The sequence below is a fragment of the Stigmatopora argus genome, chromosome 21, assembly GCF_051989625.1.
Source record: "Stigmatopora argus isolate UIUO_Sarg chromosome 21, RoL_Sarg_1.0, whole genome shotgun sequence".
Taxonomy (NCBI): Eukaryota; Metazoa; Chordata; class Actinopteri; order Syngnathiformes; family Syngnathidae; genus Stigmatopora; species Stigmatopora argus.
In genome coordinates, this window is record NC_135407.1 from 3,342,773 (window position 1) to 3,357,380 (window position 14,608).

Consider the following 14,608-nt stretch of genomic DNA (forward strand, 5'->3'; position numbering starts at 1 on the left):
AATATCGGTGTACAACGAGCTAACGTCGACCGATTCCAACAAGTCCACAATGGCACCCTTCGACAAAGCTGTTCTATTTTTCCGAAAACACGACTTTGAACGACGCGCAATTTCCGACAGGTGAAGGCAAAGGCAAATCCTAGCGGTTTGTGAATATCTGTGTGTTGTACAAAATGATTTTTTCTTACAGCGACTCTTAAGTGAGGCCAAAGTTCAAGTAAAGGGTTGTAAAGCTTTTCCGATAATGCGTGAAAGGAGCTCGCTAGTGTTGACTTTGATGATGACGAAGCGTTCTGGTTTAAAGCTGTGTTCTAGGTCCAGTTTTGTGCCACGATACCTCACCAACGGGAGCTATCGTAATGCCCACGCGGGGGGTGTAATTCACCCCGTTCTGTTTTTTTTTTGCGATCTGTGTTAACGAGGCTAGTGTGTTGATTGAGGTAACTTTTTAATAACGACAGATCAGAATTAAAGCTGTACTGTCCCAAATGAAAATGAAAACTAAGTGATATTATGGCGAATTAGACGTCCAATCCATCTGAATGAATGAAGTTCGTTCGTTCATGGCAAATGGCACTTTGGCATGCATAGCTGGCGGCCATCTTGGGTAGGGCAACCAGCAGTGGGGAAACTAGATGTTGAAAAGCACATACTGCACAGGCATGATGATGTCATTTTTGTGCAGTATCGCTACTGTTACTAGTATCCAACACTACTGGAAATACTGGCTTTTATTCAGTGAACAACGAAATTGTCTCTTTCTATTTACGGGATCAACGCGATCAAATAATCTGTTATGCTGTTGGTCCAGAATTCTGCGATGAAGTAGAAAAATGAAGATTTGTATGTCAAAGATGATAGCATTTATCACGCTTTAGGTCCATTTTTTACTCTCCGGTAAGAAAGTGTGCGAAAGGCAAAGTCCGATATGTTTTGTCTCTCGCGTTAACGGCTCCGAAGCTAGCGCGCTTTCGGAATTAAAGCCGGGCTTTTGCGTCAAAGGCGGACAAAGGTGGGGTCTCTTTTTGTGTTTGGGGCGGATTTTCTGCGTGAAAGAGGCTCTAGTGTTGTCGAGAGGAGGTGTGAAGCGTCAGTTGAACAATTGAAGCTTATTTTTCAGACATCATAAGAATTAAAGCCTCGCTTGTTTCGTAGGTCCAGTATTCTGCGACAAAGCATTACAGCACCAAACGTCATCATTTGGCAAAAACAAACAAACAAACAAAACCAAAAAAAACAACGATTCAAGCTTTAAGTGAAGGTCAAATGCTTTTTTTTAAAGTGTTAGCGTGACGCGGCGATTGGTATAAAGCTAGCTAGAACAGCCCCCCTTCCCCCTTGCGCTTTACTTCGTATACTTTTTAAATAATTTTTCATAAAACTCTAGAAAGAAAACAAACGTGAAAAAGGTGTCGTATTCAGTAGTTTTTTTTTTCCTGCTCGGTCTCGGTGTGCGGTCTGTTCGGCGCGACGCGGTCGCAGCCCTCGTTTTGTACTTGTTTTTTCTTCTTTTTTTTCTCCGTGTGAATACGTCATAAATATGGCTGCGAGTCACCCTACAGACTTTTTGGTTCCGAGATTTGCGCAGGGAAAGGAAAAAAAAGGAATATAGAATATTTTAGCGTTACTAAACGCTATCTAAACAGCAAGAAACAACGGAAAAATTAAATCATCTGCGATAAGACCATAGAATCTTTAAATTAAATAATTAACTCTTTTTTTTTTTTTTACTCTGATCATTGGCCCTTCCCGCCTATTTTCAAAGGAAAAATACATCAAAAACAAACAAACAAAAAAAACCTGATTGCTTGATATCTTTCTCCGGTGGGCATAATTAATAATAATAATAATAATAATTAAATCTGTACATGGCGGGCTTCCGACGCTACCTTATTTTTTTTGTTTTTGTTTTACTTTGTCAAACTCGCATAAGGTTTTCGATAGCACTTTTGGAGTTGATTGTTTACCAGCTTAGGTTTATCGGAACAAACAAAAAAAAAAAAATCAAGGCTAGAACTCCTTGTCGTGGTCGGGAGGGGCGACACCGGCGTCGCCCCCGCGGGCCCAGGCGGCACCGGTGTCGTCGGCCTCCGGCGGCTCGTCGTCAAAGTCGTCGTCGCGCGGGAACTCCAGGCCGTCCTGGCCCGCTTGGTGCGAATCGGCGCAGTCCACGCACACGCCGTAACGCCGCGAGCCGTGCCGAATGCCCACGCTGGCCGCCAGCATGAAGATTTTCTTGCACACCATGCACTTGTACTTCTTGTCCTTCTTGTGGACCTGCCGGACGGGTCGGGTCGGATGGATATTTGGGATTAAATCGCCATTTTCTGCCCACTTTTTCTTCGCCGCCCGCGCAATTGTTTGTATACTAACGAGAGGCGAGTTAACGAGTTGCTGGGACGGACGGCATTGGGACGTTTCAAGAATAATCCACCTTTTACAAACGTGGTTCCTATTTATAAAAAAATGGCATTTAACGTCTTGAGGACTGAATCACCTGATGAATGGCGATTAATTACATAATTTGTTCTTTTTTTTTTGTGTTGACGATACAAATGTTCAAGTATACTACACGCATATTTGGTTAAAAAAAACCTGCCTTCACTACGAAATCTTTTTTTTACTGTTTGTCAAAGAATTTTTTATATTATTATTTATTGTATTTGAATTATATATATACGCTTTGGCAACATGTATATCAAAAATAAAAATAGAATAAATAAATAAATAAACAAATACTATAAATACAATAAAAATAATAAAATATTGTTAAAAAAACAAAACAAATAAAAGTCAATTAGGAACAGTTTCCTCATAGATTCCCAAATGACAACTTCTGAGCCCCTAAATTAACTAGTAGTGTGTTTTACAAAAAAAAGGGAATATAAATCAATATAGGAGTATATGATCTGTTGACCATTCAGGCAACAATATCAATAGAGGCTGTAGAATTGATACTAGTATTCTGCTCCATTTCATGTTAGCTAGCCACCAGGCCAACTGTTTTCAACATTCTTGTTATTAATTTCCAAATATTTTTGCTACCCGCCTAAAGAGAATTTCAGTATCGCACGTGTCTGATGATTTTTAGTAGCATTGACATTTTTATGACGGGATCCACGCATGGCGATACGAATTGGATCGCAACGTTGTCGGCAAGCTAACGGTTACCTCTGCTGTACTACGCGAGCCAAAAGAGTAAAAAAAGATATATGTTTGACTCACCAGGGAATGTCTCTTGACGTGCTCGCGTCGGGTGAAGAGCTTGCCGCAGATGTCGCAGCTGAAGGAGCGCACACCCGAGTGGATGACCAGGTGCCTCTTCAGGGTGCGCCGGTGCTTGGCGATGTAGTTGCAGTGCGGACACTTCAGTTTGTTGATGGCCAGCAGCGGCGACTCACCTGACCGCCCCCCAAAAAGAATTCATGTTAAGGAAACTCAAAGTGCAGGTAAATTGGTCAAGATATTTCATTTTAAAAACAGACACTGGATGTTTATTGCCGTCAATGGCGGTGAGCGTCAGGTGCTCTCTGCTCTCCAACCCCCCCAAGGGGGTGCGGACAGATGGTTTTGAGCGTAAATTAGTGGCCTATTGATTTAGAAAGCACTCGAAAAGGGAAGACGGAGGGGGAAGTGAAGAGTCGTGGCCTTTTGTTTGAACTCACAACAGTGCTATCGTCAGGGCAGGTTGCTAGGGGGGGCGGGGTTGTCATCATTCTGGCTGGGGGTTGATGAATCCCAGGTTACCTGTGGATGTGCTTTTTTAATTTTTATTAGATTAAAAAAAAAACATTATAACCGCATGTTCCTTTAAGAGGCTGCTTCGATGCACACACTTGTTTGTTTCAAAGTTTTAGGAACATTAGCTAAACCCGAATGCGGGCATTAAGGGGTTAACTATTTCAATAAAATTATAATTTTTCGCTTTCCTTTTATTATCATTTTTAATCTTGTGTTTTTTTGTATTTTAGGATTGTTTTCATTTTTCCACTATATTTGGTATTTACAATCAATTGTTACGTACTACGTATTCTTCAATGTTTGAACTATATTGCTTCATGTAAATTCAGGCATTAAAGCGTTAAAATATGCCCGTTCGATGAAGGGGCTGCTTGAGCCAAGCACCTCCGTGTCAAGTGTCATTGGGGCGATGCACCTTTTTCCTCATTTAGCATCCATTTTGCATACGACCACACGGTTGCCGTGGTAATGACACGCTTATAGCTCAATCTCCATTTGGTCGAATTACTGACCCCTCGCTAAATATTTACCAAGCCTGAAAATCTGTCAGAAAATTATTGTACAGCATTCTGAAAACTTCCCCAAAAGTTTTATACTAAGCTATTAAATCCTATTGTAATATTTCATTTTTCATTCATTCTCGTCTCTTACCATTCTCCCAGGATTCCCCTGGCTGGATGATGCTATACTGGATCTGATTGGCCAGCTCTGGGAAAAAGGAAGCAGGGTTGGGGGATTGAGGGGGAGAGAAAGCGAGAGAGAGAGAGTGGGCGACACAAAAAAGGGAGAGGTGAGAGGTTTGTCCAAGGGGAGGCCAGCCACGTTTTATGTACACGAATAACCAGTTCACACACAATGTGAAGAAAAACACACAAACGGGACTCTATTGCATTTAAAGCGGTGTTGTGGGAAAAAGAGGGGGAGGGAGCTTTGGGGGGGAGAACACCTGCGGGTGTCCGCTTTTTCCATGTTTGGTACAACCGACCTTTAATGCACGTTCCCTTGTTCAATATTTGTAAAGGGCCCAACTATATATATTAGGAGGCTAACAAATTCTATTCTTACGTCGACACCCCTTAAGTTGACAAAGGTGTAAATTGTAAAAGAACAAGGCATGAACGCATTGGGTGCCATTGACAGCGATGGATGTCCAATCCACTCAACAGTGGGTGCTTCACCGATATACTTATTTGTACTGTATTTGTGTTATCAGTTGAAGTAAAACAGGAGTAAAAAAGATAAACAACAACAAAATTCAAGTGGAATGCGGTTGAGTGTTAGTGCAAAGAAGGAATATGGCCCAAAGCCGCCCACCAATTTTAGTGTGATTCAGTTGTTTGTTTACGCAGGTTTTCTCAGCTGCCAAATGTTTATTGTATTGTATATCTCCTCCCTCAATCACGAACGAGCTAAAGACTCGCCCCTTACGTATCTTGGGCGTAGTTGCCCAACCTCAAAGGTAAATGATTTGCATATCTTATTCATTTTAATGGTTTCATAAATAATTTTCTTTAACCTTTAACACATTTCATACAATACGGCATACTTTTATCATTTTTGAAGGATTTAGGGGGCCTTGGAAGGAATCAAGGATTTTACATCAAATGCAACTCAACTTAGAAAAAACACTCCTGGAACTCATTAATTTTATAAGGTGAGGTATGACTGTATATGTATGTGTAAATATAAAATTCCCATTGCTGATCTGATATTTTCACTTCCATTATCATTTTTTTTTTCTCAGAATTCTAAATAATTTAGTTGATTTATTTATCTTAAGTGGAAAATAAATAAATCACCCTCCCCAAATTAAAAATAAATACATTATCAGTATGATAGGTGTATTCTCTCCGATTGGTGTAGTCAATCGACCCCAGATTCACCAAAACGCAGCTAACCCACCCGTGGCAAATTTTTATTTATAAGGGGTGTGTAGACATTTTCCAAAAGGCGGACGCGGCTTATTAGCGTTGTTGAATTCCCACCCAATCCTCGGCAGGGGGCTCTTGGTGGAACCTACGTAACGCGCTGAACAAACGCCGCCAGTGTGCGGCGAGGAATCGGGCGTGACGACCAGACTGATAGGAGAAACCGATAAGGAGCATCTAAAGCGCAGGCGCCTGGTTCCCATGTCGCCGGCAAACGGCGAGGCGAGAAAAATGCGGGCGTCCGGCAGCGGCGCACCCGCGGGTGGGCACCATTAGAGGGCCTCCCCCGGGGCATCGCTTGTGGAGCGCATTAGAGGAGCCGCAGGCACTAAGAGCATTGCGGCGCATTTAGAGGGGGGGGCTGAGGCGGGGGAGCCACCCCCCCCCCCCCCCCCCCCCCCCCGTTCCCACCCCCCACGCTTTCTTCATTATCCTGCATTAGGGAGGCAAGGGAACATGGGGAAAAAACAGGTCCGGCGCTTCCGCGGCGGTGGAGGAGCGGCGCTTTAATGGGCAAAGGAGAGATTACGACCCGCGAGAAAGGACAGGGAGCAGATTAAAAGGTTATTCAAGGATAGCGATGGGTGCCGGCCGCCGCCGCCGCCGCATGGATGGAAGGACACAAAGAGGATTTCCAAATGGGAAGTGTCCAGATTTTTATTGTGGAAGGGGCAGCGCGCGTGCGGCGGGCGAGCGGGCCTTGACGTGGGTTAAAGCCCCACCCCGGCCGGCTCTGGGGCGATTAGCGGGGGATCATCGGGGGCGAACGCCGGGGCAGGTTGAGCCTGCGCAACTCTGCTATGGGCGCACGCTCAAGCCTTTTTCTATGTACACACTACATCGTTACTGTTGATACTAGCATACTCCAAAAATAATAGTCTATGCCATTTTAGATAGTACATTAAAAAGAGTTTTCCCCTCCAAAAACACTAATAGTTTATCACTATTAGTGGACTTCTAACCCATTTGAACTGGGAGATTGGCAGGGAACACATGTTGGCGGCCAACCTTCCCACTTCTATATTAATTGTGTACGGGAAAAAAAGTAAAAATATCCCCTTATTACTAACACAACTTAGCCCATAGCAAAATACTCTGGTGACCGATCAAATGCGATCAAATGTCAAATCCAGAAAAAAACATTTCACCATACACACTTTTGACGATATCAATGCACACGCCCAAATTTCCCTCTATTAACGCCTAATTATGACATATGAATACACTCTAGACTGACACTCAAACATGTAAACACATTCACTCCGTGGCTAAGATTGACGGTGATGACGTGATTGACTCTTCTACTTTAAATGGATCGGTTTGAATGATAAGCGTCAATTTTAATTAGCGACGATAGGCTTCAAGGGGTTAAAACGCTGTCGAGGTCATTTCCTGTCATTTTGCGCCGTCCTACCTGCATTTTCCGAGAGCGAGGAGAAGTCATCCCTGGGGTAGGAGGCGGATGGCTGGACGAACATGCCTTCGTCGAAGCCCTCCTCGGGCTCGGGGGGGAAGTTGTAGACGAACCTTCGCGCGGTGGCCGTCTTTTTCCGGCGCCCGCTGCCGGCGGCCTCGTCGGGGTTCTCGCGCTTGATGGCGGCCGCGCCCACTTCGTTCCAGACGAACACCCGCGCGCGGGCTTCGTTGTTGTTGTCGGCCGAGTCGGAGGAGTTGTCGTGGTGGCTCCAGTCGGCCCGGGGCGCGCCGGGGGGGCCGGCCCCGACCAGCGTCACCTCCACGTCGCTGGACTCCTCTTTGACGGGGGCGCGGGGCAGTTGGCCGTCGCCGCGGCCCTCGGCGTCCCGGTCGGGCTCCCGGCCTCGGTTGCCGCCGGCCTGGATGGAGAGCTTGGAGAGGATGCTGGTGGCCCAGAAGTTGCCGGGCTTGCGCTGGCGGCGGCCCCGCTGGCTCTCCTTGGCCAGCGTGGGGGGCTTGTTGTAGTCCAGCAGCACCGAGTCGGGCGCCTCCTGCTTGATGCTGATGTTGAGCGCGTCCTTGATGAAGGCCCGGCAGGACTGCACCACCTCGGTCATCTGCAGGTAGCTGGCCACCGACATGACCTCGATGGCGTTGTGGCTGGTAAGCAGCAGGTTGCCCGAGTAGAGGAAGTCCAGGATGACGGAGAAGCCCTGCACGGCGGCCACGTCCAGGTGCGTGACGGTGGAGCGCTCGGCCGCCTCGCTCTGCGTCAGGCAGTAGAGGGTCTTGAAGTAGCGGCTGCCCGCCACCAGGATGTTCTTGTGGGCGCGGAAGACCTGGCCCGACACCACGATGTTGACGTCGCACAGGATGCCGCTCTTGCGCTGCTTGTCCAGCTCGCGCAGCAGCTGGTAGCAGTACGAGTTCTCGTTGGCCTTGTTGCGGCAGTCCTCCTCCGACGAGTTGGTGGACGGGCTGGCGTTGTCCAAAGGTCGCCCCGACTCCTTGAAAACAAAAACAAAAACAAAAACAAAAATACTCTTCAGTTCAATTCAAATAGACAACAAAAAATAAACTACTCTAAATGGATTGGACGTGGCCTCATGATAAACTAATTGCTGGGAGGGAGCATCTGGGCCGGTGAACAACTATTATATTTGAAAGAAAGACGATTGGACACGACACAATTGGACATTTCTACCGTGAGATTTAAATGGAGGCTCATCACCAAAAGGCCGATATTCAAAGGACAACTCTGTTGTCGGAAGAACAGAGAAGGCACAGCTTGCAAAGTTCACCGTGTAAAGCACACCGTGTTCAAAATAAAAGCCCAGTTGTGTGTTTATCCAAATACGACTTCTTCCTCGGCGGTCGCCTCATCTTTACTAAACAGCGTGGCGTCGACAAACACCCCCGGGGTTCCGGGCACGCCCGCCGGAGGGGAGAGAGAAACTGGTCCGACGGGCTCCCACAAGGGGAGAGGGTAGAGAAATGAGGTACAATGGAGGGATAGGCCCAAGTGGAGTCGAGAGGGAAAAAAACAAGTTGCCTCTGTTAGATTTTCTAGCCATTCTGAAGAAATTCTTATAAGAACATAAAGAAGCAAAAGAGAGGAAAAGACCCAAGATATTCCCCCAAAATTCCCTCCAATAAGCATGAAGTGACCCCAAATTCACTCTTTGCACGCCATAGATGTCCGATTCATTTACACTGGGAGGTCATACATTGCAATCTTGTTGTACACACATCTATTGTATATCTGCTACGTGGCAAAAACAAATCAGGCTTGCTAGGCTAACAATCTTGCGGATCTACGCCACAAGTTGTTTTTTCGTCCGGCGACAAAATTGCACAGCAGATGTTCTAATCCAGAATAATTCACATTGCGCCTGCATTTTTTGCCCCCGCCCACCCGCGCGCGCACAGCTGGGGGGTTTCAGCCGATTAAATCCATTTCTCTGAGGTCCCCACCCAGCCCCCACTCGGGCACACGGGATGGCATATAAAACGGGGCGAGGGGAGCGGGGTGGGGTGGTGTTATCATCCTTCCTCGGCCGCACAGCTGGAGGGAGATGGGATGCGAGGGATTGAGAGGCAGAGACAGCCAATGGGAACGTGCTTTTGCAGGCTGCACGCTCCTCATAATGGCTGAAAAGGAGGCGCATAATGGAGGAAAAGTTACAATGAAGAGATAAGAGAGGGCTGATAGGCGCCAGACCTTGAGAGAAAATGTGGAGCGGAGCGCCATGAGGGGGAGGCCCGAGAACGCCGGTCGCCCCATTTTGGAGCCGCCTTCACAATGCTTGGCGTTCTCCCCGAGGCTCATTGTCCACTCACTGTGGGCCTTTTGTCAAGGGGCAAACTCAGACCGCGACGGGACCGAGCCCGGGAGGGGGTGGGGGGTGCGCTTTTGCCGGTCGGGAGGGATCGAGCCCACGCGCTTAAGTGTGGTTTGCGTGTGTGGCGGAATGTCCAAAAGTCGGGCAAAATTTTTCTAAGGAATGCCGGGGGGTTGTTGGGAGGGAAGAAAATAGCCAGGACGGAGGGCTAGCTAACCAAAGTAGTGCATTAGAGGTAAAGCGACATGGAAAGGACCTAAAGGATTCCAGCGTACCTGAGAATTGGCAGACCCTGTTAATAATTAGCCACCCCACTCAACTTCCTGCAGTTTTTTTTCTCGGCTGTTCACAGGCAGCCAGATAAAAGGCCAAAAAGGGAAGAGCCTCTGTAACTACGTGTATTTTTCATGTGCTAGCTGTGGCGAACCTGGAAGTGATTCACAGTCCACTAACACAAAAGGGAAACGCTCCATTTGCCTCGTTTTCGAGTTTTGACAAACAAAGTTAGTCAAAGTAGACAAAGGTGTCGTTTGTCTTGTTTTTGAATTTTTACTATGCTGTTTGAAGTTTATCGCCGGTTGTCAAAATCTAGAAAAATGTACATAGAGTCAGGTGACACTCATATCCAACTAGGCAAACTAGTCCTCCTTAAAAATGAGTAAAAGGGAATTGTGTGGTATTTCACCATTTTCTTTTAAAGTAATACTGCCCATCCAAAGAAAAACTGGAGGCAGGTGGAGGACACCAAAACAAGTTTGGGGGGGGGGGGTCTCTTGACTGACCGAGACATCAAGATAGGCCAAAGCGCAAATAAACCTCCAACCTAAAACAAACCTCCGCCCCCCCCCTCCACCCGCGGCAAACAGGCCAAGCCCAAGCAGTAATCCAGCACTGTCGCCAAGCAGAAATTACACACGTCGGGAACCCCACCCAAAACTCATGAGCGGGCCCCTGAGGCTACAACAGTCCCCCCACCCCAAAAAAAATCCACATTTGTTAGCCCCCTGCCTCCGACCAGATAGCAGAACAATACGTCTGTGTGCATTTGGCCCAAGGTGTGGGAGGGCCGCAACCAGCGTCTCCCGGCCTTCCGACAATTTCGTGCCAAAGAAGTACGAGTAAAAAAGGGGGGCGGGGGCGCAAAATTCAACAAGAATTTTCCCTCTGGCCCCCAACAAACGTCTCGACCGGCCGTTGGCGCCGCACTCTGTCCGGACGGGTGTCCCTCCAAAACAGGGGGTTGCCCTGTCTTTGTTCAGGTTACAACCAAGGTCTGAAATCCTAGGCGTCCAACCCATTTGAAGAGGCAGGGCGGCAGCGAATGTACGTGCGTTGGCTGCCGTACTTCCCACCTCAAAAGGATTGGACCTCTATGGAGGACAATGAGCTAAAAAGGGCTATTCTGTTGAATTTGAACTTTTTTTAACCTCATTTTCATTTGATTTAGCTGAAAAAAAAATTCAGACACGAGACCACACCTCTCCAATTGCCTCCAACCCCCCCTCTCTGAGGAGACCCACTTTTAGCCCAGCTGGCGACTAATCGAGTTATCCTTTCTCCCGACCCACTTGAACGCGCTTCTTCCAAAAACGGCGTATTAGTAGGACGTGGCTCATACGGAGTTCTGGTTGCCGGGGAGACTCCGCTGCCCCCTAATCCACTGGCGGGCAGGGCGAGGCGCTCCTTCCCAATTAGACATGTGTACAAGTTAGCGGATCACTTTAAGTCATCGTGATTAGCGATTGCGTGCGCCCCGGGAAGGAACTAAATGCGGTCGGCCCAATCCTCTTCCCACCCAGTCAAACGGGCCGCGACAGCTCGCTCGGCAGAGTCGTCGGGCGAAATGCTCTTTGACACCGGATCGCCACGATCCGGGACGTCGCGACGCACGCCCTCTTTTTATGGCGGCCCCAAATGACGTGCAACTGTCAGCGCCATAAAAAAATACTGATAAAACAACGTACAGGGCAGACGTGGCTTGGGTCGAAAAGTGGGTTGCTCAATGGTTGATCAAGTTGTTTTTCTTCTAAAAGCAGTAAAGAACAGGAAAAAACTACAAGGTGTTAAGTAATATAGAAAAATCTAAATGACTGAAATTGATTTTTCTTTTTGGAAAATGAATTGGAATGTCACAATTGATGGGGGGCGGCAGACTGCATGCGGAACACATCCTACTTTTTCCATTTGTTTGTTTTTTGGGGCTATGTTTTATAAAAGAGGGCTCAAAAGTGAAATCACACTCATACACCCATTATTATACCCCAAAGGGTGAACAGTAGGGCCCATTAATCCACAAAAATGTGGATGACGGGGGTCAGGTGATGCCATGTCATTCTATTAAGTGTCAAACTAATGGCCCGCATACCCGATCCGACCCACCGCGACATTTTAGGAACAAGCGACCTCAAAACCATGTCTAATTCCACTAATGATTGAGCATATTTTTTTGCATTCAATATTACCAAAACAAGAGTTGAGTAACATTCAACCTATATAAAAACACCCCCAAATTGCCTTACTACTTATATGACAGGCTTATAATCAATTGATCATTCAATATGTTTGTCAGCAAGAAAACCATTTTCCGATATTTACACTGATATATTAACTAAATGTTCCAAAAAAACAGATTAACATCTCCTCACTTGTCTTTTGGCTATCCACAAACCACCAAAATACATCAATTTCAGTCCACTTTTGAAGAACGCTACCGAAAAGTCTCCCACATCTCACACAGATTAGACGTCTATAGGTGTCAATGGCAGCTCATAAGGAAAGCATACCCCTTTCCAAGCGATGACACCGATTTTTGTTGTTGTTGGGCTTGTCCAGTATGGATTTTTGGGGGGGGCTGATTGTGGCACAATGCCTGTAATTTAGCTCCCCAAGGGGAGGAGGGGGAGGATGGGGAATGTTGTGTAAAAGCACCAGAGGTCACCGGGGAGTGCGAACCTTGAGAGGGCGGCACAGGAGGCCCACCGGAGGGGGTTGTGGAAAGGTGCGGCTCCCCTTGTCATTGTGACCTCTAGCGAGATAGCGATCAACTCAGATGCTGAGGCAACGGAAAAAAAATACATAAACTATACATTGTCAACAGAATATGAATCTAATTTAAGTTTGAGCGGGGTATGTAAACTTTTGAAGCCACGGGTTACTTTTGTTTTCAAGGTACCACATTGACCATGTAGTGACAAAACCAAAACGTTATTTTTTTTTTAAACAGCCGTTTTACAAGAAATACATTTACAATGTGTAAATTAGCATTTACAATAAATTTTAAAATTAATCTATTCAATTATTAGACAAAATCATTTTAAAATGCATGTTTCTATATTAACTTATTTTAAAATTAAAAATAATTTAGTTAATTTTTTTCGAACACAAAAAAGTTTTAAGGGACAAGAGTAATTGTATTCCAAGCCTCATCATCTCCCGCGTGCTCTATTTTGCCCACCCCTGTCTAAAACAACCACTCAATGTTCTTGTATATGACCCACTTCAAAACAATATAAACAACTGAACACAATAACAAATAAGCACGACATATTGACAAATAGTAAAACTAGTAGATAGTTAGGGGCGAGATTTTCAGCGACTCTTACAAACTCGAGCCTCCAAATTCGGCTACGAAGAAGCTACGAGCTAGTTTAGCGGCGAGCTAACTCCTAAGCTAATTTAGCCGAAAGGACCGAACAACAAGAGGAAGGGGGGCTTGGACATGCTCCCTCGCGGCACAAATTGTTGAATAAAGTGGCAAAAGGTCAACGGCGACAGACTGTTCTAGTGACTCAAGTGCGTTGGGGGGCTCTAAAAGCGTTCCGAGGCGAGGTTTGACAGCGTCAGAGCGGCGGCTGAGCTGGCAAAGCGGTTGGGTTACCTGTTTGCTAGGGTCATTCCTGCCGTGCTCGGACGACAGGTGATGTCGGAGGAGCAGGGCCCGCTTGTAGCTCCGGCTGCCCTTGGAGAGCTCGTCGCCGCAGCGGGTGGCCACGTCTCGGCACCACGAGCACGACATGAGCCCAGTCTGCTGGCAGAAGCGCAGCCAGGGGAACTCGTGGAGCCAGGACGCGTGGAAGAGCGAGTGCTTCTGGAGGATCGTCTGCGGTCTCATCTCCACGCCGCATTTCCTGGGTCCCGCCTCGCCGCTGCCCGACTCCGCACCGTCTTCGCCGGCCGCTTCCTTGTAGCCGTTGGCGGCCGAGTCACCCCCTTGGCCCGGGTTGCCGGCCACCCCCTCCGCGTCCTCTTCCTCCTCCGCCTCGGGCTCCGTGCTGTCGCTGACCGAGCCGGCGCCTTCCAGTCGCTTCCGCGTTGGTCCCGCCGCCCCCGGTTCCCCGTCTTCGTCTTGCTCGGGCCGGTTGCCGTTAAAATGTCGGTCCTGGCTCGCCGGGGCCTCCCAGCTGTTACAGTTCCCCGAGGTGGCGGAGGCTCCGCCGGAGCCCGCTAGCACTGCTAGTCCTCCACCTCGGAACGCCAGCGACCTGCGGTTCCTCTCACCGGACATTTTCTTGCGCTTACGATAAATGTCTCGACTGGCAGGATTCCCCCCGCCGCGGCAAAATGTTCTTTTTTCCTTCCGTCTGGTCGCCGTCTCCCAGCCGCCGTCGCTGCTCGTCCACCCTCCGCCGCGCTTATCTTTTTTTTGTCGGTCGCGGAGCCCCCGGCCGGTGAGAGAGTGTCGCTTATGCGGAAATAAATCGCTCTTTTAAGCGCATAATGTCATTTTCAGGGTTCTCGCTGCGTCCGCGCAGGCCCCGCAGAGGTCGAATGGCAACGACTTTCCTCCCCACAATGCACCTCGACTGGTGGTGGAGGAGGAGGGGGAGGAGGAGGAGCGGAGGGGGCCACTCGGAAGAGGGGGAGATGAGATGGGGGTGCTGCTGTGGATCGCCAATGGGGGCTTTTGTGTGCGCGAGGCTGCACCCATTTTCCGCATGCTTCTCATATCTCGCCGTCTCCCTCGCGCTCCCTTTTTTTTCTTTTTTAATTTAGTTATCTTTTTAACGCTTTCGGGCTCTCCTCCAAGCACACAAATGCACTTTTTTCCTTCCATCCCACTTGTATGTGACAGGATAAGAGCGTGACGTCATGTTATTCTGACGTGCACTCTCATGGGATTAATAGAGAATATATGCAATTCTACCCAAAACATTACATATATTGGTTTTATGACAAAAAAGA

The 14,608-nt window shown here is 47.6% G+C and overlaps 1 protein-coding gene across 2 annotated transcripts; it reads right to left on the reverse strand.

The window, feature by feature from the left end:
* Nucleotides 1–1,052: 1,052 nt before the first annotated feature.
* zbtb10 (zinc finger and BTB domain containing 10) lies at nucleotides 1,053–14,296 on the reverse strand. Of its 2 annotated transcripts, XM_077590543.1 has the most exons (5): nucleotides 13,305–14,296; nucleotides 7,084–8,092; nucleotides 4,393–4,449; nucleotides 3,226–3,401; nucleotides 1,053–2,277 (listed from the first exon to the last, which is right to left on the reverse strand). In XM_077590543.1, exons 1-5 carry the CDS (start codon nucleotides 13,929–13,931, stop codon nucleotides 2,011–2,013), a joined length of 2,136 nt encoding a protein of 711 aa, XP_077446669.1. In that variant the 5' UTR covers nucleotides 13,932–14,296; the 3' UTR covers nucleotides 1,053–2,010. The 2 variants fall into 2 exon arrangements, with proteins under 2 accessions (XP_077446669.1, XP_077446670.1); XM_077590544.1 differs by lacking the exon at nucleotides 4,393–4,449 and having other exon boundaries at nucleotides 13,305–14,295.
* Nucleotides 14,297–14,608: the final 312 nt, after the last annotated feature.